This window comes from Pelobates fuscus, chromosome 6 (genome assembly GCF_036172605.1).
Source record: "Pelobates fuscus isolate aPelFus1 chromosome 6, aPelFus1.pri, whole genome shotgun sequence".
Taxonomy (NCBI): Eukaryota; Metazoa; Chordata; class Amphibia; order Anura; family Pelobatidae; genus Pelobates; species Pelobates fuscus.
This window is the reverse complement of record NC_086322.1, coordinates 179,763,658-179,789,370: the sequence shown is the minus strand read 5'-3', so window position 1 is coordinate 179,789,370 and position 25,713 is coordinate 179,763,658. Positions and strand designations below refer to the sequence as shown.

The following is a 25,713-nucleotide window of genomic DNA, read 5'->3' as shown; positions in this document are numbered from 1 at the left end:
GATCTGTACGCCTTCCACTCTTGACAAGTTAATGTATGAGAATAATTTGCTCCTTGGCATCACAAAATAGGTCACGCACCATCGCGTTTTCACTTTAGAGTTATTTTAGTAATATCTAAACACATAAAATACAGTAACCTTACGAATGTAAAGGGATGAAGACACCATAATTGTGATCACATTTGGGGAGAAGGACTCGTACCATTTGTTTGCATTCATTCTGGAGGCGGAATTCAGCGGTCGTGACATCAATAGACTGCTCAATTACACCATACCTGCAAACAAACACATGGGAATTTAAATATTCTAGCCAACGCAACTCTATTTTTCTTTTAAAATACAATAACAAAATAAAATAAGATGTAATTCTGCACAAATCTATTCTACGTGATTTGATTCTACCACCTGACACAATAATATATTTTTTACATTAAATGCAAACGGCCTTTTCACTAAATTCAGAATTATAGTGAATTAAATCAGAATAGCAAAACAAAGGCTTAAATAACAGATCTGGAAAAATTCTCCAACTCAGCTATAGTCAAACGTGGTTATTTTAGCCCGATTTCTGCAAATCTAATTTCATTTAATGTTCGGATTTAAACTATTGCCAATTTCCATATTGTCATAAGAAGTTCGCCTCCACTCTTCAATGGTGCTTATTAGAACACACACCCTTGAGGAGGTGATTGGTTCGAGATGTTAAACAGAGCATCCATTTCCATAAAAAGACAATCCAAGACATATTTGTTGCATTAGAACCCGATTATGCATCAATATTTAATAAATTAAAAGCTACTGCATTGTGGTGATATATTTTTTTTTTTTATGTCTGTTCGTCAGTGTTTTGTTTTTTTCTTGGTTGCCAACATTACATTGTATGCAAACAATATCGATTACAGAAGAGTTAAAGGGACACTAGTCACCTGAACTACTTAAGCTTAATGAAGCAGTTTTGGTGTATAGAACATGCCCCTGCAGCCTCACTGCTCAATCCTCTGCCATTTAGGAGTTAAATCCCTTTGTTTATGAACCCTAGTCACACCTCCCTGCATGTGACTTGCACAGCCTTCCATAAACACTCCCTGTAAAGAGAGCCCTATTTAGGCTTTCTTTATTGCAAGTTCTGTTTAATTAAGATTTTCTTATCCCCTGCTATGTTAATAGCTTGCTAGACCCTGCAAGAGCCTCCTGTATGTGATTAAAGTTCAATTTAGAGATTGCGATACAATTATATAAGGTAAATTACATCTGTTTGAAAGTGAAACCAGTTTTTTCATGCAGGCTCTGTCAATCATAGCCAGGGGAGGTGTGGCTAGGGCTGCATTAACAGAAACAAAGTGATTTAACTCCTAAATGACAGTGAAATTGCAGGGGAATGATCTATACACTAAAACTGCTTTACTTAGCTAAAGTAACTTAGGTGACTATAGTGTTCCTTTAAAAATGTGGATGCAATTCAAAGATAACAGAAAAAAATTGTGAGATGATTGTAAGTGGTATTTACAGCTAAACTAGCAATAGTTCATTCTATGGGTAGCGCAAAATAAACAAAATTATGAAATGGTAAAATTGTGACAGCACAACTTTAAATGGCCTTGAAACAACATTTCAGATCAGCCTAGTAGTTTTGAATTTGCAGGTGCTAGACTGTGTGTGACCAGAAGAACCCTAGAAAAATTAAACTAAACAGAATTGTATATAAACTTAACTATGAGCTTCATTTACACATATACAAAAAACACTTCAGAGAGACTTTCGGTTCTTTGTTTAGTCTTCAGGTTAACGTTGCCATCTAATGCAAATGTTAATGCACAACTGAAATGTGGTCCTTTTCCTGTGGTTCAAAAGTAAATTTAGACTAGCGGCTATTTGCACCAAAAGAAAATGTAGCATTGTTTTCATTGGAAAGGGAGTACCACTACTGATGCTAATCTGTGATATTTACATTGGCAACCTGTCTCTCAGCTGGATATCTTCATTTTAGATTATTACAATGCAGAAACAATTCTTTAAAAATCCACAGAAAAAAAACCAACAACAAATTGTTATGCGTGAAGTACATAGAAAACCAGCAGAGAGACACATTGCCAATGTAAATATCTTAGATTAGCTTCCATAGCGATGTTCACCCTTCAGTGGCAACAATAGCATATTTTCTTTTGGTGAAAGCAGTACCAATGGTACTCCTAACAGGAGTTAGAATGACTGACATGCATACCATTTGTTAAGCAGACCCAACACAGCTTGAGGATTGGGATACTGGGATAGAGGTAGAAGCTGTACAGTCACAGAGAAGGGAGAAGGGTTCTTTAGTGTCACATAATCGACCTGGAAAACAAATTCAGATAAAGAGGGAAAATCATAAAATAAACATTTACATCAGGTCTGTCCAAGTTAGTGATTCTTTTTCCTGACAGAATTTATGGACTTTTGGCAATGTATTTAAATAGTCAAGCTCTATACTTAAATGTTTTGGTTGATGACCACAAAGTGAATCAGATACATTTGAAAGCCATCTCAGCATTAGAAGCCTCAATATCATACGGCTTCCAATCCTGATCTAAAACATTATGCAGCTCACAGTGCAGTAAGACCAGATAGGCACATATACACCAAATACAAGCAACCTGCTTTAAAAAAAAAAAAAAAAGACAAAAATGCAGAATACTTAATAACAAGTCCAAACACATACATGTATAAAACAGGAGTGAGGATGTGCATGCAAAATATACAAGGTAGAATATTGTAACAAGAAAGATATAAAAAAAAAAAAATAAAAAAAATAAAACACTAATTCATACATAAAATAGTTTAACTGCACCTTCTCAGAATAAGTAACATAGATGGTACTTGATAAAACTATTTGCAATCTGTTCATAAAATGTTTGTGCTAGAAATAGAGTCTAGGTTTCCTTAGTAGAAATCAACTCCTGGTTGTAACTCATGATAAGAAACCGCAACGGTTTGCCCTATTACCGAATTGTTATTTAGTGCAGTTGCTGTAAACGTCACCACAAGACCAGGTTCAGAAATCAACTGCGGAAGAAGCATGAAGGGTCTATAAGTGTCTCTCTTTTGCTGGGGAGAATTAATACTCTCCAAACTTTTCTTTCTGTGAAGTGAAGATAACAAAATATATATAAATAAAACATAAAAATAAAGCATACATACAATAATAAAACATTCCAGGGCAGTAGCACAAAGTTAGAGGCTCCAGTGCAAACTACCTGATGTAGCACAGATTTTTCGAAAAATAAGAGGCAAGCCACTCAAGGGATCATGATAAAGCTCTGGTGACCGGGAATGAAATACCACATTTAATTTTGATAAATGTAGTTGATAGAAATGAAATGTGATCAATAAACATTTTAAGTCATTTAACACAAACTACAAAGATATAAATAAAAGGATAAGCTACCTAAACTACATTCACATTTAATTCCTTCAGACCCTTACCTGCAGTTCTCTTCATCTTGAATTTTCTGATATTTTTCATAAAGTTCTGATCCCAACTCATAATCTATACTCCAAGCAGACATTCCCAATGAAAATGATTGTTGCCAGCGTAGCATGTCTTCTAATGAATATAAGAATTACCTCAGCTTAGGATTTATAAAATTATAATATTTATATTTTAATTATCTCAAATAAAATATGCACCATTTCAAAAGTATGATAAAAGTAAAGTCTAAATGATTTAAAAATATGCTTCCATTACAAATCTTGCAAAATAAAATTTTTACAATTTACAATTTTTTTTTCCCCCTCGAGGCCACAGAAGCCAATTTGAGATTAGAGCTAAATTTAAATGTCATGCAAGCATTTTAATTATAATCCATTGCATCATTAAAAGAGTACATTCAGAGAGCTTATGGGGTAAATTTTAGAACAGATTCTTTAGAACAGGCTTTGTGATGGAGAGCAGAAAAATGACATGTAGAATGGTTCTCCTGCTCTCTGTCACTCATTTATTAGCATAGATCAATTATTAAAATTATATAGCTAGTTTATGCACATCCACGGAATAATAATAAAATAATTATAATTACCTGCGTCAAGGTTCTTGATTACAGGGTGCAATCCGCATTGTGCGTGAAACCTAAGAGGTATGGTCCCTGGCTGAAATGAATAGATATAAAACAGAATTGTGTAACGAATAAGTTGGCGCAATAGGGAATACGCTAAATAATTTTAAAATAATATTATGATGATGCAGCAACCTGCAAGGAGTTCTGATATAAATAACCTCCAAGAAATCAAGAATAAAAATCCAAAAGGTGAAGCTGCGCAATGTTATTTGGAAAAATAGCAACCAGAGAAATATACTAAAACAGATAGTATGAGAAATATACCAATATACACACACACGTATATATACAGAAATAAAAACAAGATCAGTGAGCAGCTGAAGCATGCATAAAGCACCAAGTGGTCAGGCAAAATATATACAATATAATGTGAACAGCAAATTTATACTTGCACTTGTACACAGGAACAGCTTAATCTAAAATACATAAAAACAAGAACCTAGTGCAATATTGTAAAACAGTCTTTTGCAGGGTATATGTAAAAATATAAAACTAACAATTGTGGAGTGGTTGAAGTACCACTTCAAACTATCAGGCTCTGGGAGGATCAGCCCTTGTTTTTTACTCCATGTAATTTTGATTGCCTTTTCTTTTATTGGTGCTTTTCATGTCTTCATCTGTTCTCTATAATTCCGCCTTCTATGCCATGTGGACTTATACTTTGGAGGTAGACACACCTTCTATTGATTAGAGAAGGTATAAAACACACACCTAACTGAACTCACTAATGCTTGAGAAAGCCCAGAGAGGCGGGGCGAAACATGTAGCACGCCGAACCCAGAAGTCACTACATGTGGATGGAGAGTCTGTTATCAGCTGGAATACACAGTGTAATAGGACTTGTATGGTTTATTCACGGATACCCAGAACTATACTTGATCTACTCCTACACCACTTTTTAAATTATTTTTACCATTGATATATTTGTTTATTTGACAATTAAAGAAATATTTTTGTATACTTCAACTATTCGGCTGAGAGTGAGTTTATCAAGCACACTGCACTTGGATCCTACGTTCTCCAGGGGCTGATCCTCCCAGAGCCTGATAGTTTGGAGTGGTACTTCAACCACTCCGCAATTGTGAGTTTTATATTTTTACATACACCCTGCAAAAGACTGTTTTACAATATTGCACTAGGTTCTTGTTTTTATGTATTTTAGATTAAGCTGTTCCTGTGTACAAGTACAAATTTGCTGTTTACATTATATTGTATATATTTTGCCTGACCACTTGGTGTTTTATGCATGCTTCAGCTGCTCACTGATCTTGTTTTTATTTCTGTATATACGTGTGTGTGTGTATATTGGTAAATTTCTCATACTATCTGTTTAAGTATATTTCTCTCGTTGCTATTTTTCCAAATAACATTGAGCACCTGCACCTTTTGAATAGATATAAAAGGCATAAAAATAATATAGGATACTTCCAGTTACGTAGTTTACTTCATTAAGAGTTATTTATAGTCCAAAAAAACCAAAACAAAACTGATGTAGGCTTGTAATTCTAGATTTGTCGTGCCTATAACTGCTCTATAGCTTTAGACAAAAACAAGATGATATGGACAAATTCATTATGCAAGCTTCCACTAACCGTACCTCAGATAGCACAGACTGAATGTGGATTGGAACCTTGAATGTGACACCTATAGAGGTTGCGATCCTTATTTTAGTCAGATAATTGAACCGTGTGTCTTTGGCTTGGATCTTCAATGTAAACACATCCCAGCAGCCAGGGGGCAACTTTGCAAGATGGGAAAAGTTAAGGATCTAAAAATACAAGATAATACAGTGATTTAGGAGATCTTTAATAAGCTTCCTTTGATTAGATTTACCCAATAACAGATCTATATATGTGCAATGTATCTCATCTCAATGCTATTTCCTCTATGAAGGATATTGTGTGATCTTCTAGAGGTCTCTTCTGGACTTTATTACATCTGATACCTTGAGAAGTGTTTACAAAAAAAATGCAACCCCCCCCCCCCTCAAGTATTATAAGCATCGTGAATTACAAAGCTCCCACACATTGTGCAGCACTGTCTGATAGACGGACTAACAAACAAGTACTTGCAACAAGACAAGTTAGGCATGCAGATGGAGGACAAGGAAGAGAAGTGGTTAGTGAAATGTGGGGAGAGGGAGGGAAGGAATATTGCCGACTGTTTCAATGACATGCCTACTTGAAGAAAATAGTTTTTAATAATTTCTGGAAGGAATGAAGACTGGTGAGTGTCTAATGGAGGAGGGATTGGTATTCCACAAGAATGGTGCGCCCCTAAAGAATATTTATTATGGAAGTATAATGATCATGAGTGACTGCCGTTTTTAAATGTGTTCCAAATATGCATGTTAAAAAATTAAAGTGTGATATACAAGTAATCCTGCAGGGAGACAAATTTCAAACACAAAGAACTTCAACATGCCTTGCAAAGACTGATTGACTTGCAATGGAAAGTTTGTGATTGGACAGCCACAAAACATATGAACTTGAGAAGGAGGGGCCTGCAGTAGCTGCATATATTATTAAAAGCCAATATTTTACAAACCCCTCAAAGAAAACATGCAAAACAAATTACCTGCATATTTTCTTGGGGGCTATAGCTAAATATCTTTAGACTCTAATATTAGTATTAAACATTATGGTAGCGAGTATGCCAAAACAAAGACTGAGTTACAGTACACTGATTCACCAGCAGATGTCAGCATAACACTTCTAGTACTTGGGCAGAAATTAAAAATATACAAAACTGTATAGTCAAGTCAGCTCAACTAAGTGGTCTGGGTGCCAGGTCCCACTAGTTTTAAGCCTGCAGCTGTTAACATAGCAGTTTCAGAGTAACTGCTATGTTTAAACTGAGTGTTAATCCAGCCTCTAGTCCTTAGGTCCCCCACCCGTCACCCTCATGGCCCTCCTTCCGCTGGGCTGAATGGGTTAAAACCCCTTCAGTCACTTTCCTTTCTCCAGCGGCGGGATCCCTTGGCGCTGGGGAACTATCCTCCCTGTGCCGACGTCCGCACACGCTTTCAAACCGCCCATAGGAAAGCATTACTCAATGCTTTCCTATGGACGTCAGCGTCTTCTCACTGTGATTTTCACAGTGAAAATCGCGGAAGCTCCTCTAGCGGCTGTCAGTGAGACAGCCACTAGAGGCTGGATTAACCCTCAGTGTAAACATAGCAGTTTCTCTGAAACTATGTTTACAGTTGCAGGGTTAAAACTAGGGGGACCTGGCACCAAGACCACTTCATTGAGCTGAAGTGGTCTGGGTGCCTCTAGTGGTCCTTTAAAATGGAAATATTATAGATTTATAAATCCTAAACGGAGGTAATTCTTATTTTCATTAGAAGACATGCTATGCTGACAAAAATCATTTTCATTGGGAATGTCTGCTTGGAGTATAGATTATGAGTTAGGATCAGAACTTTATGAAAAATAGAGAACTGCATGTAAGGGTCTGAAGGAATTACATTTGAATGTAGTTTAGGTAGCATATCCTTTTAGTTATAATTTTGTAGTTTGTGTTAAATGACCTAAAGTGTTTAAAGGGACTCTCCAGTGCCAGGAAAACAAACTGTTTTCCTGGCACTGCAGGACCCCTCTCCCTCCCACCCCCCCATCCCAAGTTGCTGAAGGGGTTAAAACCCCTTCAGTGACTTACCTGTATCCAGCGCCGATGTCCCTTGGCGCTGGGTCAGAGTCTGCCCACGCATCGGCGGGGGAGACCTATTGAGCATACGCGGCCGCCGGCGAAGGAGGCCTAATGCGCATGTGCGGCAATGCCGCGCACGTGCATTAGACCTCCCTTTTGGAAAGCATTGAAAAAGGCTTTCAATGCTTTCCTATGGGGATTTCAGCGACGCTGGAGGTCCTCACATAGCACGAGGACGTCCAGCGACGCTATAGCACACTTTTCATGTGCTAGAAACACGGAAGTGCCCTCTAGTGGCTGTCTAGTAGTAGACAGCCACTAGTAGACAGCCTCTAGAGGAGGAGTTAACCCTGCAAGGTAAATATTGCAAATTATGAAAACTGCATAACCCTAACAATAATTACAATAACCCTGCAATAATTACACTTGCAGGGTTACGGGTAGTGGGAATTGGCACCAAGACCACTCCAATGGGCAGAAGTGGTGTAGGTGCCTGGAGTGTCCCTTTAATGATCGCATTTCACTTCTAACAACTACATTTATCAAAATAAATGTGGTATTTCACGCCTGGTCACCAGAGCTTTATCATGATACCTTGTCTCTTATTTTTGTGTGCGTGTGTATAGAGAGAGACACACTCATACTCAAAATTTCTAGTTATAGAGATATCGATGAAATATTAACTGCACTCCACGATTTGAAAAGTACTCTGCCTGGTGCTGATCCGCAAAAAAAACATATAAGTAATCGTAAATGGTAGCACTCCAAGGACTTTGTTCACAGATAGATATAATGTATGTATGTATGTATGTATATGTTATATACATACATACATATACACATTATAGATATATATACTGATGAAAGTTTCATATGTAAACTGAAACGTCAACAATTTTTATTCTGCAAAAGCTAAATAAAAGCTAGGTTTTTTATCTGTGAACGAAGTCCTTGGAGTGCTACCATTTACGATTACTTAGATATTTTTTTTGCGGATCAGCACCAGGCTGAGTACTTTTCAAATCGTGGAGTGCAGTTAATTTTTGATATCGATATCTCTATATCTAGAAATTAGAAATTAGCTGTAACAGAACAGTATGTGCTTATGTTATAGGCTTATTGTCTCCATTCTATTTTCTAGTTCTGCACCTTTCACACGCTCATATTCAACTGTTTGGCTCCCCACTCATCACATCCACTTTCTCTAACAATGTCAGATGTTTTAAGTTAAACTATCATATCGATCAGTATTTCTTCAGGCCGGAGGAAGAGAGAAAAACTTGAATGTTTTTCTTCTAAATTCTATGTTATTCCAATAATAAATACATCACTGCATCCTGTTTTAATGATTACCGTATATACTCGAGTATAAGTAGAGTTTTTCAGCACATTTTTTGTGCTGAAAAACCCCAACTCGACTTATACTCGAGTCAATGTCTGTATTATGGCAATTTACATTGCCATAATACAGACTGGGGGCTGGCAGAGAGCACTTACCTCTCCTGCAGCTCCTGTCAGCTCCCTTCTCCTCCACGCCGGTCCGGTCAGCTCCCCTGTCAGCTCCCAGTGTAAGTCTCGCGAGAGCAGCGGGGTCATAGTGCGGCTCTCGCGAGACTTACAGTGTGAGCTGACAGGGGGAGCTGACCGGACCGGCGCGGAGGAGAAGGGAGCTGACAGGAGCTGCAGGAGAGGCAAGTGCTTCCTGCCAGCCCCCCTCCACTGACCTGCCAATGCCACTGGACCACAAGGGAGTGAGAGCCCCCCTCCCTGGCCAGCTAACAAGCTAACATAATAATAAAATAATATTAAAAATAATAAAATAAAAAATAATAACAAAAATATTAACAAAAAAATGAAAATAATTTAAAAAAATAATAATAAAAATGCCCACCCCCCACCAAGGCTTTGCAAAACACACATACTGCACTCATACACACACACACACACACGCTGCATTCATTATATACACACAATGTAAATAAATATTAAATTAATATAATTTTTTTAGGATCTAATTTTATTTAGAAATTTACCAGTAGCTGCATTTCCCACCCTAGTCTTATACTCGAGTCAATACGTTTTCCCAGTTTTTTTGGGTAAAATTAGGGGCCTTGGCTTATACTCTAGAATATACGAGATATATATATATATATTCCAAAAGGAAATGTAGGGAAAACTAGATTTTCATAATGGATGCATAGCCAAGAGTTGCTTAATAAAGATATGGCACACATAATATGGCAGAAATAAAAAGATTTTGTAAAAATGTCAGCTTGTTACTTCATAATAAACATTATTAATGATTTATCCCAAAACCATTAAGAATGGAAATGCTCCCAATCCTATTTAGGAGACAAGACTGGATGCTGTGCACAGCGTCATGTGTAACTTGGGAGACTTTCTAACTTCTGTTCCCACTCCATAGAGGTCCATCTGTTTACCACCAATGTGTTATATTTTAGGAGCGTGAGAAATGAGACTTCACTAACAGAAAGCAGATGGCGGCATTAGCTGGAAATAGAGCTACCCCATGCTGCACCATTATTGATGAATTAGGACGTCTCTGCAAGAGGACCCCATTTTAGCACCATAATATGTAATGGCAGGTTCTGCTTTAATAAAGCGGAATGTTTGCCTACCTATTACCTTGATAAAACTTCAAGTCATTGTGCATGATGCATTATAATCCACAGTCTATACCGTATTCAGCCGCAATTCAAGAAAATAACTACGAAAGGTGAGTGAATATAACGGTGTAATGAACTTTACATCTAATTTCGATTATTATTGTCTTAACAGTCAAACATCAGGGAGATGTAGCTGTGATAAGTCATGAATAAAAAAGTGCACATGAAGTGTAAATATCATGTGGACAAATTTGCACGCTACAAGAACATATTACTGTTTATTGGTCACATGGAGCTAAATGGTTGTAATTTGTGAAAATCATGTGCATTTCTGAAGTTTACGATAGACTCACTATTTCAGTAACTCACTACTAAACTAATACGGCCTAAATACAAGTTTCAATTTCTTGTTAATGTTCAATTATCACTTCACTTCATTAATAACAACTTGCAAAGTAAGTTCTTTAACATCACTACATATCCACATCCGATCAGGTATACCATTCTCTGTCAGTGCTCAGAATTTCCACTCACAAGTGGACAGTGAAAATTCAGCCCCGGTGAGAAGACATTCAGTCCTGCTCAGTGTGCCATGAGCTCTCTAAGCTGGCAGTGGAGAGTAACGTTTAGATCAGTCTAGAAGCGTAGAGTTTTGTTGTCTTTAAAATGACAGCATATAAATCACACACATACATACATCAGAAGGAGTATCATTTAAACATGTGTCTGAAAATGTTATACCTTACATTGTACCTGCTTGCTAAGTTGGCCGCTATCTAATGTGACAATGAGATTGTTTAGTGTACAGTATTAATCTGAATAAAGAGAAATTCTCCTTCAGCTCCTTGAGATAACGAGCATATCCTACCTTAAAGAAACTCTTTGCTTCTTCAGCGATGAGAACGTCTGTGACAGCAATAGGAAAACTTAGGCCATTTTCTAACCAAATCGAATATAAGCCAACAGGGTCTTGGAGCGGCTGCATATAAAAATCCACCTTGGAAGTATCAAGTTTGAGATATCTGCAAAAAGAGCAAACACAATCCTCATACAATAATCCTGAATATGATGCATGATTCATACAACTACTAACTTCGCTACAATTTGACTAATAGTGCAAGAATGGGTCAGGTGGGCTGCAATGTGTTTTGCTTGCCAAAATTAAAGGATCACTCTAAGCACCATAACAACTTTGAATCAATGCAAAGGTTATGGTGCAGAGAGTAACCTGCAAATTGCTGCTGAGAGTGAATCATAACTGCAGCAATTTGCAGCTATAATGTGGTGGAATCTCGGTAAAAATAAATTTAGTAGGCCGAGATTACCACGTGGCATGTGTACGTGCACATGCTGACGTATCGATCAGTTGGTTGCACGAGGCAAGATACGATCAGTAGTGTACGGAGCATGTGCAAGAATACAGGATGTAGTATTCCCCCTCCTCCATTGTGCTGGACAAGCCATGCGGTCAAACAGGAAGTTAATTCTCATTTGTGTTGATTGGTTAAGAGAATGTGCGGGTGGAGCTTAATATGGGAGGAGTTATGTGCCTATATAAGGAGCCTGCACTATTGTCCGGGGCTCAGAACTTGCTGTATTTTGGTGACGCTAGTCCCTCTGAGTCCCGATCGGTGATCCAATAAAGAATCTCTTCCTTCCTGAAGAAACCTGTGTCCATCTCTCTGTGCTTGGCTTCCGTCAGTTTCTCCGGTATCATTTGGTGCATTGGCCGGGAAGCTCATCGTTCAACGGTAGCTGAGAGGCAGAGGCGTGAGACGGTCTATCTTTGCCCACGTTCTCTACGGCTGCACCCCTGAACTTCTGCGTGGACCTCCATTCGTCTCGGCGCCACTGGTCTGTTGTCCAGGAGATCATCGGCCTCTACGTGAGAAGTGCTGGGGTGTCCCCGTCGATGAGTGTGAACTCAGGTTCAGGAACGAGGAGGTAAGACAACTGCTGTTTTAGACGGCAGGACCCACTAGGGGTATACCGATTGTGCGGTAGGCCCAAAGGGGTTTGAATCTGTGTATCTGCCCCCTCTGTCGGAGGGAAGGAGCGAAGGCGCACCGCTCGATCGAACGCTCTTTAGTCAGACCGTTTGATTTTGTTAGTCAGGCGGGGTCCTGGTGTAAATAGCCCTAGCCGGACACCGGTGTCTTGTCTAGACTAGCGTTCTAGGGTGTATATTACGTTCGCTAGGTCGGAGGGACCGGGAGACTAAGCGGCGCCTGTGTAAATTCGGTTCGCTAGCTCTCAACCTATCTGGGCTAAGTGGGAAGGCGTGTAAATTTGGAACCCACTAGACTTTTGATAGTGCGACTAAGAGGCGCCTGTGTAAATTCGGTTCTCTAGCCCGCTATATGTGGTGATTGGGCAGTGTGGCTAACCAAAACGGGTGTATATAGTTTTAGGTAGTCCATTCAAGGTACTGGCCAATAGTTTAGTTGGGAATTGTAAATGTGTTAAAGATTGTTTAGTAAAGTGTATATCTTGTTAGATAGCGCGAGCTCAGCCGTCTAGCGAGAGTGTTAATAGTGTGTTGCTGTATTATAGTGCACGGTACCATAACCCTGTATATTTACTGACACTGTATATAAGTACTAATCATTGTCGTCCATTGCATGTTTAACACCATAACCACTAATAATTGTATTGTGACCTTAACTTGTGCTTTGACCTATGCTAACCGTACTGTAACCGCTATTTGTAAAAGACGATGTTACTGGGGTGTGTTATAGACGGGTAATTCGTATATAGAGAATTATAGCGTGGGTGACTGTATAGTTACGCCAAAGGGCATAATATTGATTATCTAGTGACTGGTGTAACAGCTGTGTGTGTACGGGAATTCCCTGAGTGTTTATTGTGTTATTGTGTACGTTTCACTTGGTAACCGTACCACGTGGTGCTGTTGCCAGAGGAAACGGGTGTGACTGTTGAATAGTACGCGTGTATAGTATTCGTTGTCGACGACGTTCCATTGTTAAGTATGGGTGCGTCGCAGTCAACGATTCCGGATCCCTTAGGTTGTATGGTGAAGAATTTTAAAAAGGGATTCAAAACTTGTGATTTTGGGGTTAAAATGTCTCCTGTACGTTTGGTCACTTTGTGTACTAGGGAGTGGCCTACTTTGGTTGCGGCATGGCCGCCACGTGGCAGTTTGGATCCAACTCTGGTACAGCGCTTACACGTGGCTGTATCGGGTAGGCCTGAACTTTACAGCCAGTTTCCTTATATTGATTGTTGGAGACAGGCCGTAAATGACTCGCCAAAATGGCTCCAGACATGCCACGAGGAGCAGTGTCGCCTCATGGTAGCTAGGACTTGTTCGTCCACTAGGACTGGTGTTAGGCCCATTTTGGACACGCCCCCTGAGTCCGAGATCCCTTTGCCGCCCCCTTACTTTCCGTTAAGAGGAAGTGACGCAAATGCAGGAAGTCCTGCAACCCTCCCCTCATTACCCCCATCCACTTCCGCTTCCTCCTCCAGTACAGGATCCACCCCCCCTCGTACTAAATCTCCCCTTCCGGAATCAGAACCAACCCCCATTAAAAACGAATATCCTGATTTGGCGCCACTTCAGACTTCCGGTCAAGCTTCATCTAGCTCGGCTCGAAGTGTTTTATTTACAACCTTTTCCCAAAACCAAGCTCCCACATCCCCATACCCTATTTCTCCCCGACTGGAGCCTATGACTGACGCCCCTCCACGTAGCCCCATACAGACCCGACAGTTGACCGGTGCCCAACAATTAAAACACTATCAGATGCCTCTTCGTCTGAATCCTGGGTCAGCCTATATCGATGCCGCAGGCCAAATGGCACATGCTGACCCAGTCTTTGTATATGTCCCATTCACGACAACCGATCTTTTAAATTGGAAGACCCACAATTCCTCGTATACTGAGAAACCACAAGCTATGACTGATCTGTTCACCTCAATAGTACAGACACATAACCCGACATGGGCTGATTGCCAGCAGTTATTAATGACTTTATTCAACAATGAGGAAAGGACAAGAATTAATCAAGCGGCCATTAAAGCACTAGAGGATAAAGCCCGTACTTTAAACCAAGCCAATCCATCAGCATGGGCCGCAACACATTATCCCAACACCGATCCCGATTGGAATGTAAATGGTGCTGATTATAGAGCCTATAGAGACGCCTATAGAGACGCTATAATTGCTGGCATGAAAGCCGGAGGAAAGAAAGCTATTAACATGTCGAAGACAGTTGAGGTGATTCAGAAAAGCGATGAAGCGCCCAGTGTCTTTTATGACCGATTATTGGAGGCATACCGCTTGTATACCCCCTTTAATCCGGAAGACGCAGATAATTCCCGAATGGTGAACTCCGCCTTTGTCAGCCAAGCTTACGGAGATATTAAGCGCAAGCTACAAAAGTTAGAAGGGTTCGCAGGTATGTCAATCACCCAACTAATGGAGGTAGCGAATAAGGTTTATATGAATAGGGAAACAGAAAGTAAGAAAGAGGAAGAGCGCAAGATGCGTAAAAAGGCTGATATGCTAGCGGTAGCGATCGCAGGCGTAGATAGACGGGGCCCAGATAGAGGCGATAGTAGATGGAATAGGGAGCCTTTGAGTAGGAATCAATGCGCGTATTGCAAGGAAGAAGGGCATTGGAGGAACGAATGTCCGCAAAGAGAGCAGTACGAGAGAGACCTACCCAGGGCAGGCTACGGAAACTTTAGAGGCAGAGCGAGAGGTAGAGGAGGCCCCGGAGGGAGTAATGGTAATAGAGGGAATAATGGGAACAGAGGAAGTGTTAGGGAAGACAGGTATATTCCAGCAGCGCAACGGTCCCGCGATAGAGAAGGTAGGGACTTTGTAGGATTAGCTGACACGGTCATGGAGGACTATTGATACCGACCGGGCTCCATCCCCCTTGGTCGAGCGGAGCCTATGGTCGATGTATCAATAGGGGGGAAAAGGAGTGCGTTCATGATCGACACTGGTGCTGAACATTCAGTGGTGACTAATCTAGTTGCTCCTCCATCTGGAAGGACTATTACTGTGATAGGAGCAACTGGAAGAAGTGCTGAAAAACCGGTTCTTAAAAGTCGACTCTGTACATTGGGAGGCCACGTAGTAAAACATCAATTCCTTTATATGCCTGAATGTCCAGTCCAATTGCTGGGGCGTGATATGCTATCTAAGTTACAAGCGCAGATTACGTTCCTACCAAATGGAACAACATCCTTAAAGTTTAATGGACCTTCAGGTATCATGACATTATCTGTACCAAAGGAAGAAGAGTGGCGACTTTATACAGCGTTGACTAGTCAAAACCCTAGGAGTGATGAGACATTATTTAACATACCAGGAGTTTGGGCAGAGAACAACCCACCAGGACTGGCCCGCAATATTCCACCTATAAAAATTGAACTAAAATTTGGGGTTTATCCAGTGAGCCTAAGACAATACCACATCCCGCAGAAGGCTAAGAAGAACATCCAATCCTATCTGGATAAGTTCATACGGTATGGTATCCTAAAATTCTGTACTTCCCCCTGGAACACCCCATTGCTGCCTGTTCAAAAGCCCGGTACAGATGAGTATCGACCTGTGCAGGACTTGAGAGCAGTCAATGATGCGGTTGTTAGTATACATCCAGTTGTACCCAATCCATATAACCTGCTTGCTTTAATTCCGGGCGGGGCTACTTACTTTACAGTCTTAGACCTCAAAGATGCCTTCTTTTGCCTCCGAATTGCAGCAGAAAGTCAATGTATTTTCGCTTTCCAATGGGAGAACGCTGTAACGGGCTCAAAACGCCAAATGACTTGGACAAGACTGCCCCAAGGGTTTAAAAATTCACCTACCCTATTTGGTTCAGCCCTAAGTCAAGATCTACTGGATTTCGAGTCCATCCCAGGAGAGTGTGTATTGTTACAGTATGTAGATGACTTGTTGATAGCAGCAGTTACAAAAGAAATCTGTCAGCAAGCAACGCACAATCTACTACACATTCTCTGGAAGGCAGGATACAAGGTGTCTAGAAAGAAGGCTCAGTTGTGTTTGCCAACTGTCAAATATCTGGGATTCCATATCTCTGAAGGTCAAAGAATTATGGGGCCAGAGAGAAAAGAAGCTGTGTGCCAAATACCAATACCCAAGAATAGAAGACAAGTGCGAGAATTCTTGGGGGCAGCAGGCTTCTGTAGGATATGGATTCCCAGCTATGCGATACTGGCAAAACCTCTGTATGCAGCTATCAAAGGTACAGAGCACGACCCCTTCTTATGGACTCAAGAACAGCAAACGGCATTTGAAGATGTGAAGAAGGCTTTGATGAGTGCCCCAGCATTAGGTCTACCTGATCACGCACGACCATTCTACCTGTATGTACACGAGCAAAGAAGAATGGCTGTGGGAGTATTGACACAGTACTTGGGATCATGGCAAAGACCTGTTGCCTACATGTCTAAGCAATTGGATGCAGTGGCCAGCGGACTTCCACCTTGTCTAAGAGCCGTAGCTGCAGCCGCCCTGCTAGTAGCTGAAGCCGATAAACTCACTCTGGGTCAAGAACTTTATGTACGAGTCCCACATGCAGTACAGACGTTGTTGGATTACAAAGGAAATCATTGGTTTAGTAACAGCCGTATGACCAAGTATCAAGCAATGTTGTGTGAAAACCCCAGAGTGCATTTAGAGACTGTAAACACCTTAAATCCAGCTACCCTTTTGCCACAACCTACTGAAAGTCAACATGATTGTTTGGAAGTAATGGATGAAGTATTCTCAAGTAGACCAGATCTTCGTGATTTTCCCATCCAGAACCCCGATGTTCAATATTATACCGACGGCAGTAGTTATGTGAAAGAAGGGATCCGCTATGCAGGATATGCAGTAACAACAATAGACAAGGTGATAGAAGCTCGGCCACTGGCGAAAGGAACATCAGCACAAAAGGCAGAATTGATAGCACTGACACGAGCGTTACAATTGGCTGAAGGTTTAAGAGTGAACATCTACACGGACTCCAAATATGCGTTTTTAACCACTCATGCCCACGGAGCTTTGTATAAAGAAAGAGGACTACTGAATTCAGAAGGCAAAGAAATTAAATACGCAGCTGAAATCCTACAACTATTGGAAGCAGTGTGGGAGCCGAAAGAAGTCGGTATCATACATTGTCGAGCGCATCTGAGAGGAGATGGTGATGTAACCAAGGGAAATCGGATGGCAGATAGTGCAGCTAAGCGTGCTGCTGAATCAGGAAGACAGGAGTATGTGGGGCATATAGCTGCTCTTATACCAACTCCACTGTCCCAATGGACTCCAGTTTATACAGCTCAAGAAGAGGAGTGGTTAAAGACTGAACCAGGAAAGTATTTGGAGAACAAGTGGTATCAGCTAGAAGATGGAAGAATAGTCATACCAGCATCACTAGCGGTAGAAATTGTCCAAAATTATCATAACGGGACACATTCTGGGAGAGACAGTACTGAAGAATCTCTCAGGAAACATTTCTACATACCAAGATTGTCCAACTTGACTCAGGCCATTGTACGAAGATGTGTAACGTGTGCTAAAAATAATGCAAGACAAGGACCAGTAAAGCCACCAGGAGTCCAGTTTATGGGGGGACTCCCCATGTCCGATTTACAAATTGACTTTACAGTGATGCCTAAATCGGGTGGACATCGTTACCTGCTGGTAATTGTGTGCACCTATTCAGGCTGGGTAGAAGCATGTCCTACTCGTACAGAGAAAGCAGGAGAAGTTGTGAGATTCCTGCTACGAGAAATAATACCCCGATATGGACTACCCTGTTCTATAGGATCGGACAATGGTCCAGCTTTTGTTCATCAGTGCCTACAACAACTGACTCATATGCTTGGTATAAAGTGGAGGCTTCATACTGCATATAGACCCCAGAGCTCTGGTAAGGTAGAGAGAATGAATAGAACTATTAAGAATCAGTTGGCTAAAATGTGTCAGGAAACCCAACTTAAGTGGAACGTTCTCTTACCCATAGCTCTATTGCGAATCCGCAGTACCCCTACCAGAAGGATGGGCCTCTCTCCTTTTGAAATCATGTATGGGCGACCACCTCCCGTACTTGGTAACTTAAGGGGGGATTTGAGTCAGTTGGGAGAAGGAATTACCCGGCAGCAGGTTGTAGAGTTGGGTAAGACTATGGAGGAGGTACAGAAATGGGTACAAGATAGATTACCTGTGAATATTTATCCCCCTGTTCATAGTTATCATCCAGGAGATCAAGTATGGATTAAAGAGTGGAATAATGTACCGTTAGGGCCCAAGTGGAGAGGTCCTTATGTTGTTCTTTTGTCTACCCCTACAGCGATAAAAGTAGCCGAAGTGACTCCGTGGATACATCACTCCAGGGTTAAACCAGCAGCAGTCGATTCTTGGCAAGTTACAGCAGATCCAGAGAATCCCTGCAAGATCCGGTTAAAACGCACTACTCAGTCGGAGTAACGAGGAATTATTGTGGATTACAAATTTTATTATTTTTGGGATTTGGTGCGTGAGTGAGAAGGCCATAATAAAGCCTGTCCGCCCACCGACGTATAGTTTATAAGCCAGGGAAAGTCTCGAAGGGACTCCTGTGAAGACGAGCAGAACTCCATTCCCTGCAGCCCTTACATCCTGGAAGCTGAGGTGCCTTCGCACGGACGAAGACTGAGGATGACGGCGAAAGATGTGTTTTTGATAGTGTTTATTTATGTGTGTTTTTATATTCAGGAAGGTAGAGGTACCGACACGCCTAGCTGTGAGGTATGCATTAAGACTACGAGAACAGGTAACCATATTTCCCAAACCCTAATTTGGCATTCACAATACGAGTGTAAAGGAGATGTATCGAGATGTAGATACCTAAATATAGATTATAGTGTGTGCCATTTAGGAGTAGGAGAACCTAAGTGCTTCAGTCCGGAGTATCAACCCCGTACAATTTGGTTGACTCTCAGGAATGGAGATCCTCAGGGGACCCTAATTAATAAGACGGTGTTAGAATCCGTACATTCTTCGGGTGTTCTGCTATTTGATGCGTGTAAAGCGATATCGAGTGGTAGAAAGCCGTGGAATGTATGTGGGGATCTTAGATGGGAGAGGACGTATGGGTCTAATGATAAATATATTTGTCCCAGTAGTAAAAATAAATATGTGAGTCCTAGATGCCCAAATAAAGACTATAACTTCTGCCCATATTGGTCTTGTGTGGGGTGGGCGACTTGGGGACAGACAGTAGACAAAGACATGATAATGACTAAGTTGCCGACTAGCCCATATTGTAAGTCTATGGAATGTAATCCCATCCATATACTTATAAATAACCCCGACAAGTTCTTAGACAAATATGGCAATTTATTTGGGTTTCAGATATACGGGACGGGTTTAGATCCTGGGACAGTATTATTTATAGGGATAGAGACTGATACGGTATCCTCCCAAACTCATAAAGTATACCATTCCTTTTATGAAGAGATGAGTATAGATAATAAGATCCCCCATAATGCTAAAAACCTGTTCATTGACTTAGCTGAAAGTATTGCCGGTAGTCTTAATGTTACCAACTGCTATGTGTGTGGAGGTACTAACATGGGAGACCAATGGCCTTGGGAAGCAAAGGAGGTAATGTCCGGTTCTGAGGCAGTTGACCAACTAATATCTACACAAGCCAATTATCATATGAGTGTTAGAGGTAAATCTGAGTGGAGATTAAAGACCTCCATCATAGGTTATGTTTGCATAGCAAGGAAAGGAATAATGTATAACACTTCTGTAGGAGAATTAACTTGTCTAGGGCAAAAAGCTTATGATGATGATACAAAGAATACAACTTGGTGGTCGGCTTCAAATGTCTCAGAACCATCTAACCCGTTTGCTAGATACGCCAATTTAAAGGATGTGTGGTTTGATTTATCCATCACATCTACCTGGAGAGCCCCAGCAAATTTGTACTGGATCTGTGGTAAGAAAGCCTATTCGGAGTTGCCACAGGACTGGGAAGGGGCATGTGTGTTGGGTATGCTCAAACCATCCTTCTTCTTGTTACCGATTGAAACAGGTGAGACTTTAGGTGTTAAAGTGTATGATGTGAATCATAGGAAGAAAAGGGGACCCATAGAGATAGGCGCCTGGGAAGATGATGAATGGCCTCCCCAGCGTATCATAGATTATTATGGGCCAGCCACGTGGGCCGAGGATGGTACCTTTGGTTATAGAACCCCTATTTATATGCTCAACCGAATTATAAGATTACAGGCGGTGGTTGAGATTATCACCAACGAGACATCACAAGCGCTCAATCTTCTAGCGAAGCATAACACCAGGATGAGGACAGCAGTCTACCAAAATAGATTAGCCTTGGATTACCTTTTGGCAGTAGAGGGAGGTGTATGTGGGAAGTTTAACCTGAGCAATTGCTGTCTTCAAATAGATGACGAAGGGCAAGCAATAGCTGAGCTTACTAGCCATATGGTTAAACTAGCGCATGTGCCTACTCAGGTATGGAAAGGGTATAATCCAAGTAGTTGGTTTGGTAGCTGGTATGAGTGGTTTGGAGGGCTTAAGGCAGTGGTAGGTGGAGTCCTACTGATTTTAATGTTGTGTCTACTCCTGCCGTGTCTTATACCCTTAGTAGTTAGGTCTGTGCAAAGCCTGATAGAAAATATAGCAGAGAGGAAGGCTGCTGCACAGATAATGGCGATTTATAAGTATAAGGCTCTAGATCAGGGAGAACCAATGCAGGAAGATGAGTGTTGAAGATTCACATCATGAGATAAGTCTGGTCTGGTTCAAGGTAACTTGCGGTGTATGCAAACTAAGGTTAAGTGATGCCTCAAGTAATTGTGAAATATCAAGAGGCATCAAAGGGGGGAATGTGGTGGAATCTCGGTAAAAATAAATTTAGTAGGCCGAGATTACCACGTGGCATGTGTACGTGCACATGCTGACGTATCGATCAGTTGGTTGCACGAGGCAAGATACGATCAGTAGTGTACGGAGCATGTGCAAGAATACAGGATGTAGTATTCCCCCTCCTCCATTGTGCTGGACAAGCCATGCGGTCAAACAGGAAGTTAATTCTCATTTGTGTTGATTGGTTAAGAGAATGTGCGGGTGGAGCTTAATATGGGAGGAGTTATGTGCCTATATAAGGAGCCTGCACTATTGTCCGGGGCTCAGAACTTGCTGTATTTTGGTGACGCTAGTCCCTCTGAGTCCCGATCGGTGATCCAATAAAGAATCTCTTCCTTCCTGAAGAAACCTGTGTCCATCTCTCTGTGCTTGGCTTCCGTCAGTTTCTCCGGTATCAATAACACTGCCCATAGTTTTCAGAGTTCTAACGACACATTTTTGCTTCCTCCTTTGCTATATAAGATTCATCCAGTCTGTGTGTACACTAAGACAGACCACTCTCTCTAGAAAAAGCTGAGCTGTGACCATGCTGTACATGCAACCATCAGTACAGCACACAGCCTGATTAACTAAATGGTAAAAGATGATGCACACAAAAGTGATGCTGCTTCACTAATTTATTTTACTTGAAATTCTATTTCAGTCCCTTCATCGTTGCTGTAGAGGTTACAAGAGATCAGTATATAGTTTTACATTTTCAAGTAAAAACCAGAGCCAGTAGCTAAGACTCACTTTGTCGCGGAACTCTTAAGTAAAAAGATAAACTAGCTGGACCTTACTACAGTAAACAAGCAGCACACAGATTTAAACACACAGACACAGGATGGGGAGTAAAAGTTAATATCATACCCCTCTGTTAAATTGGGAGAAATACACAAGTATGGAGGAGAAGCAGCTTCCACAACGTTCATCTTTTTTTCTTCTGAACAGTCAAATGCAGAGTCTCGCGCAGTAGCTAAACCACAGGACAGAAATAACACATTATTAAAACAGCATTTATAAGTCTCTTGTAAAACAAGTTTATTTTGCTAAAGAGCAGACAGTCATTGCTATGTGAGCTAATAGCCACTTTAGTGTACAGTCCAACACAAAGCAAATTCATAGGGGACTTCTAAACAAGTTCATTCAATATGCCACCATGATTACCTAACAGCTTATTTCTAAGCTATAAATGCATACAGGCACTTGCAAACAAACAGAGATGCACCGCCTACGATTAAAAGGAGTTACAGCCCAAGGCCGTAGGATTGTTTGTTTTTAATTTACAAAAAACTAAATTGTGTTTACAAATTTGCAGTTAAAATTGTGGCTAGTTCTGCTCAACAATGTAAATCTCAATAATCTAAGGCAGGCTGGGACATGTATACCCCCGGTCTGCCAAAGACTAAACTGACCAAAGAAGATCTGTGCTTGCATATTAAAACATTAAATTATGCATTTTTGTTTACCTCCCACATAGCCAGAAGCAAATCACTGAGAAAAACAACATTATTGACTGACCGGAACACATAATTGTGGCAGCTTTAGTGAAGTTAATGGAAGAGCTCAGAAGCATTACAGGTTCAAAATGGACTGACAAACTATCTCCAAGAAAATGATGAATATCCTGCAAAAAAAGAAAAGAAAACAAGAGGGGACAACATGATTAACCAACGTCCATAAAAGTAACATACATCCTATGTTTACACTCAGATTTCTACGTGTAGAGGGGTGAGGGCAAAGTGTGAAGATTAAACTGTTACTTTCCCAATGCACATGGAAATTAAGTAATGCTTTTATTATGCTGGAGAGAATGAAAGGAGGGAGGGAATGGCCAAATGGGAGACAGGGAATTGGAAAAAGGGAGAATGAAAAGGGGGAAAAAATTATATATATTTTTAGCAAGCCTACTTGGTTTCTTCATTAAATTGCTTTACGAAATCCACAGAAACAACTATAACCAACATTTAGCTTATTCACTAGACTGAGATTTGTGGAGAACTCACACAGGCACTATAACATTTACACCAAAAGAGCAGAGCTAGAAGAGTTGGAATTTTATTTTTCCAGTTCAGTGAATTTGGCCTAAAATGTGCAATGTCCTCAGCAATTCTCCACAAGTCCTAATAAATAACCATGAAAAGTCCTTATTGAAGACACTTGGGCACTCAATAGTTAAAACAAACGTATGTGGCAAAAAAAGGAAAGTCACAAAGGTTGCTGCACCAAAACCTGCTCAAGGACTCATTTCTAAGTTGTTATAATTAAGTGTGACAGAATAGCAGAGTGACGTCTGCTAACAAAACAGAAACGGACGGATAACAGAATGAAAACTTTTAAAAGGTCAAAACAGTTTTTATACATTGTGGCAAAAAATTATTTAACATTTCAGTGTCTTTAAAATAATTTTTTAATCAGATTTTTTTATTTTTTATTTATTGTTTCATAGAATGCAATATTCTACTGGTATTGTTCAAAACCTTATTAAAGGTTTGGATTTTTTTAACCAGTATAGAGACGAAAGCTGAGCAGTCAACCACACGATAATAAAAACAAATGCAACAAACACTAAGACAATAATTCAAGTGTAGATCCAAAAAATAATTTGCCTCTTTCCATGTAAATCACTAGAATTATTATACTGTATGAACTTTTTATTCCTGTGTGTCACCACTAGTTTTAGAAAACTGGCACCAAACCAACGCTAAACTGTCAAACTGTTTAAAAACGATTTATCGACTGTCAGGCTTTTGAGTTGTTATAGTAAAACAAAAGTTTCCGAATTCTGCATTCTCACACCAACCCAAGTAGGGACATTATTCATTGACTGAAAGTTAGCAAACACTCTCAGGGAATGAATAATGTTGAAGCTTGGTATGAGGTGGTATGATAATGCAGAAGTATGAACCTCCTCTTTCCCTAATTAAAACAGACTGGAAGCAGTACAGGCACCCAACACAGACAGGGTAAGTGTAAAATGGTGCTGACACTGACGGTTTACTGTTGCGTCGCACCAAGGGACTCCTGGCTTCATTACCACTACAGAGCACTGTAGTTGCTATGGTGTGTCAAGTATCCCTTTAAGTATATGAATATAGAATACACAGATAGGTCACTAATTAGGCTCCCTGCATCCACTTTGGAAAAAAGTCGATCTTTTACTACAGTAGCAACAAGAGGTTCTGTCCATCATGAGTAACAGACATCTACTACTTGATTGGCTGATAAGCAAAGCAAGCCTTTCAGTACGTCCCCAGCATGATCATTTTTATTTTTTTTTACGTACTTTAGGCATAGACGGCAAATACAATAGAAGGATAAACACAGCCATGCCACTCTAAATGATATCAGCGGCATCACACAAGTGACATAGGTGTTTAGTTACCTGCATATGAACCAGACCATTCCCCGAATTCAAAACATATATGCTCATTAAGGACTCATCTGTGTAAAAAAAAAAAAAAAAAAAAAAAAAAAAGAAAGAGAGAGAGAAACAATTATTTATTAAACAAGGAAATTATCTTTAATAAAGAGCCCATAGTCTAAACCAATAAAACCAGCATTTTACACCTCCATTAGCCCTCTGTCCATTACTCACCAATATCTCCATTTTTGTCAGCTGTAACAAAGATCATAAAAATATTCTCTAGTATGTACTTCCTGAGAGTCTCTAAGTCCTGTTGGCCGCCATCCAGCCTGACAGCAAAATAGATCTGCAGCAGCAGTGTGGGTCCAGACAGAAAGCAGCTCTGTGAGTTTAGAGGGAAAGACAAATGTTACAACATAAATCCTAGCAAGAACTGGATGGAATTGCTTGTCCCCCCTGGGTGGTTGCCACATACCTTACACGGCTGGTGCTTTTTAAAAGGAACGCTGCATTTTAACCGGACTTGCCACACACTAGAATTTATGGCTTCTGCCTACATGCAACACAAACAATGAGAAAAGATCAGAAAGATGGATCAAGAGAATCGCTGTCAATGCAAATTAATTGTTAAATCCATGTGGGGGGCCAAGGCATCCCTATGGATTTCCTTGAGTTCACAGCCTCCAGAAGACTTAGATAGGAAATAATACCATCAAGAAGGTAAAGGATAGGCTGTGTAGTTTAGTGGGCCAAGCAATCGGAGATCACCCTTATTTACATGATGTAGACATTGCAATTAAAATGTTAAATTAATGTGCAGACACTGTGAGACTGTATAGGGCAGGGCATTTTTCACCGATGTGATTTTTGTTTATTTTGTTCTCTACACCTTAGCGGACTCCTATTGATAGGGTGTCATAGCCACTTTTGGGATTGATTGGGTCTGGCTCAGTACGCTGGGGTGAGCCCTAGTAGGGATTTTTTTGCTAGGTTATTTAATCCCTTCCAGTTCTCTCCTGTTTTTGACTGGATTTACGCTATAACATTGCTGTAACATTCCTACTCTATATATTTTCTTCT

The 25,713-nt window shown here is 40.5% G+C and overlaps 1 protein-coding gene across 1 annotated transcript in view; it reads right to left on the bottom strand.

Moving 5' to 3' along the window:
* TMEM131L (transmembrane 131 like) overlaps positions 1 to 25,713 on the bottom strand; it is a 117,874-nt gene that overhangs the window by 27,152 nt on the left and 65,009 nt on the right. The window contains exons 8-19 of the mRNA XM_063458538.1: positions 25,109 to 25,186; positions 24,865 to 25,015; positions 24,652 to 24,710; positions 22,788 to 22,893; positions 22,137 to 22,242; positions 11,238 to 11,391; positions 5,689 to 5,859; positions 4,053 to 4,122; positions 3,460 to 3,580; positions 2,980 to 3,115; positions 2,222 to 2,331; positions 203 to 275 (exon numbers count right to left, since the gene is read on the bottom strand). Of these exons, the coding sequence (XP_063314608.1) occupies positions 203 to 275; positions 2,222 to 2,331; positions 2,980 to 3,115; positions 3,460 to 3,580; positions 4,053 to 4,122; positions 5,689 to 5,859; positions 11,238 to 11,391; positions 22,137 to 22,242; positions 22,788 to 22,893; positions 24,652 to 24,710; positions 24,865 to 25,015; positions 25,109 to 25,186 (1,335 nt within the window). The remainder of the gene's footprint in view (positions 1 to 202; positions 276 to 2,221; positions 2,332 to 2,979; positions 3,116 to 3,459; positions 3,581 to 4,052; positions 4,123 to 5,688; positions 5,860 to 11,237; positions 11,392 to 22,136; positions 22,243 to 22,787; positions 22,894 to 24,651; positions 24,711 to 24,864; positions 25,016 to 25,108; positions 25,187 to 25,713) is intronic.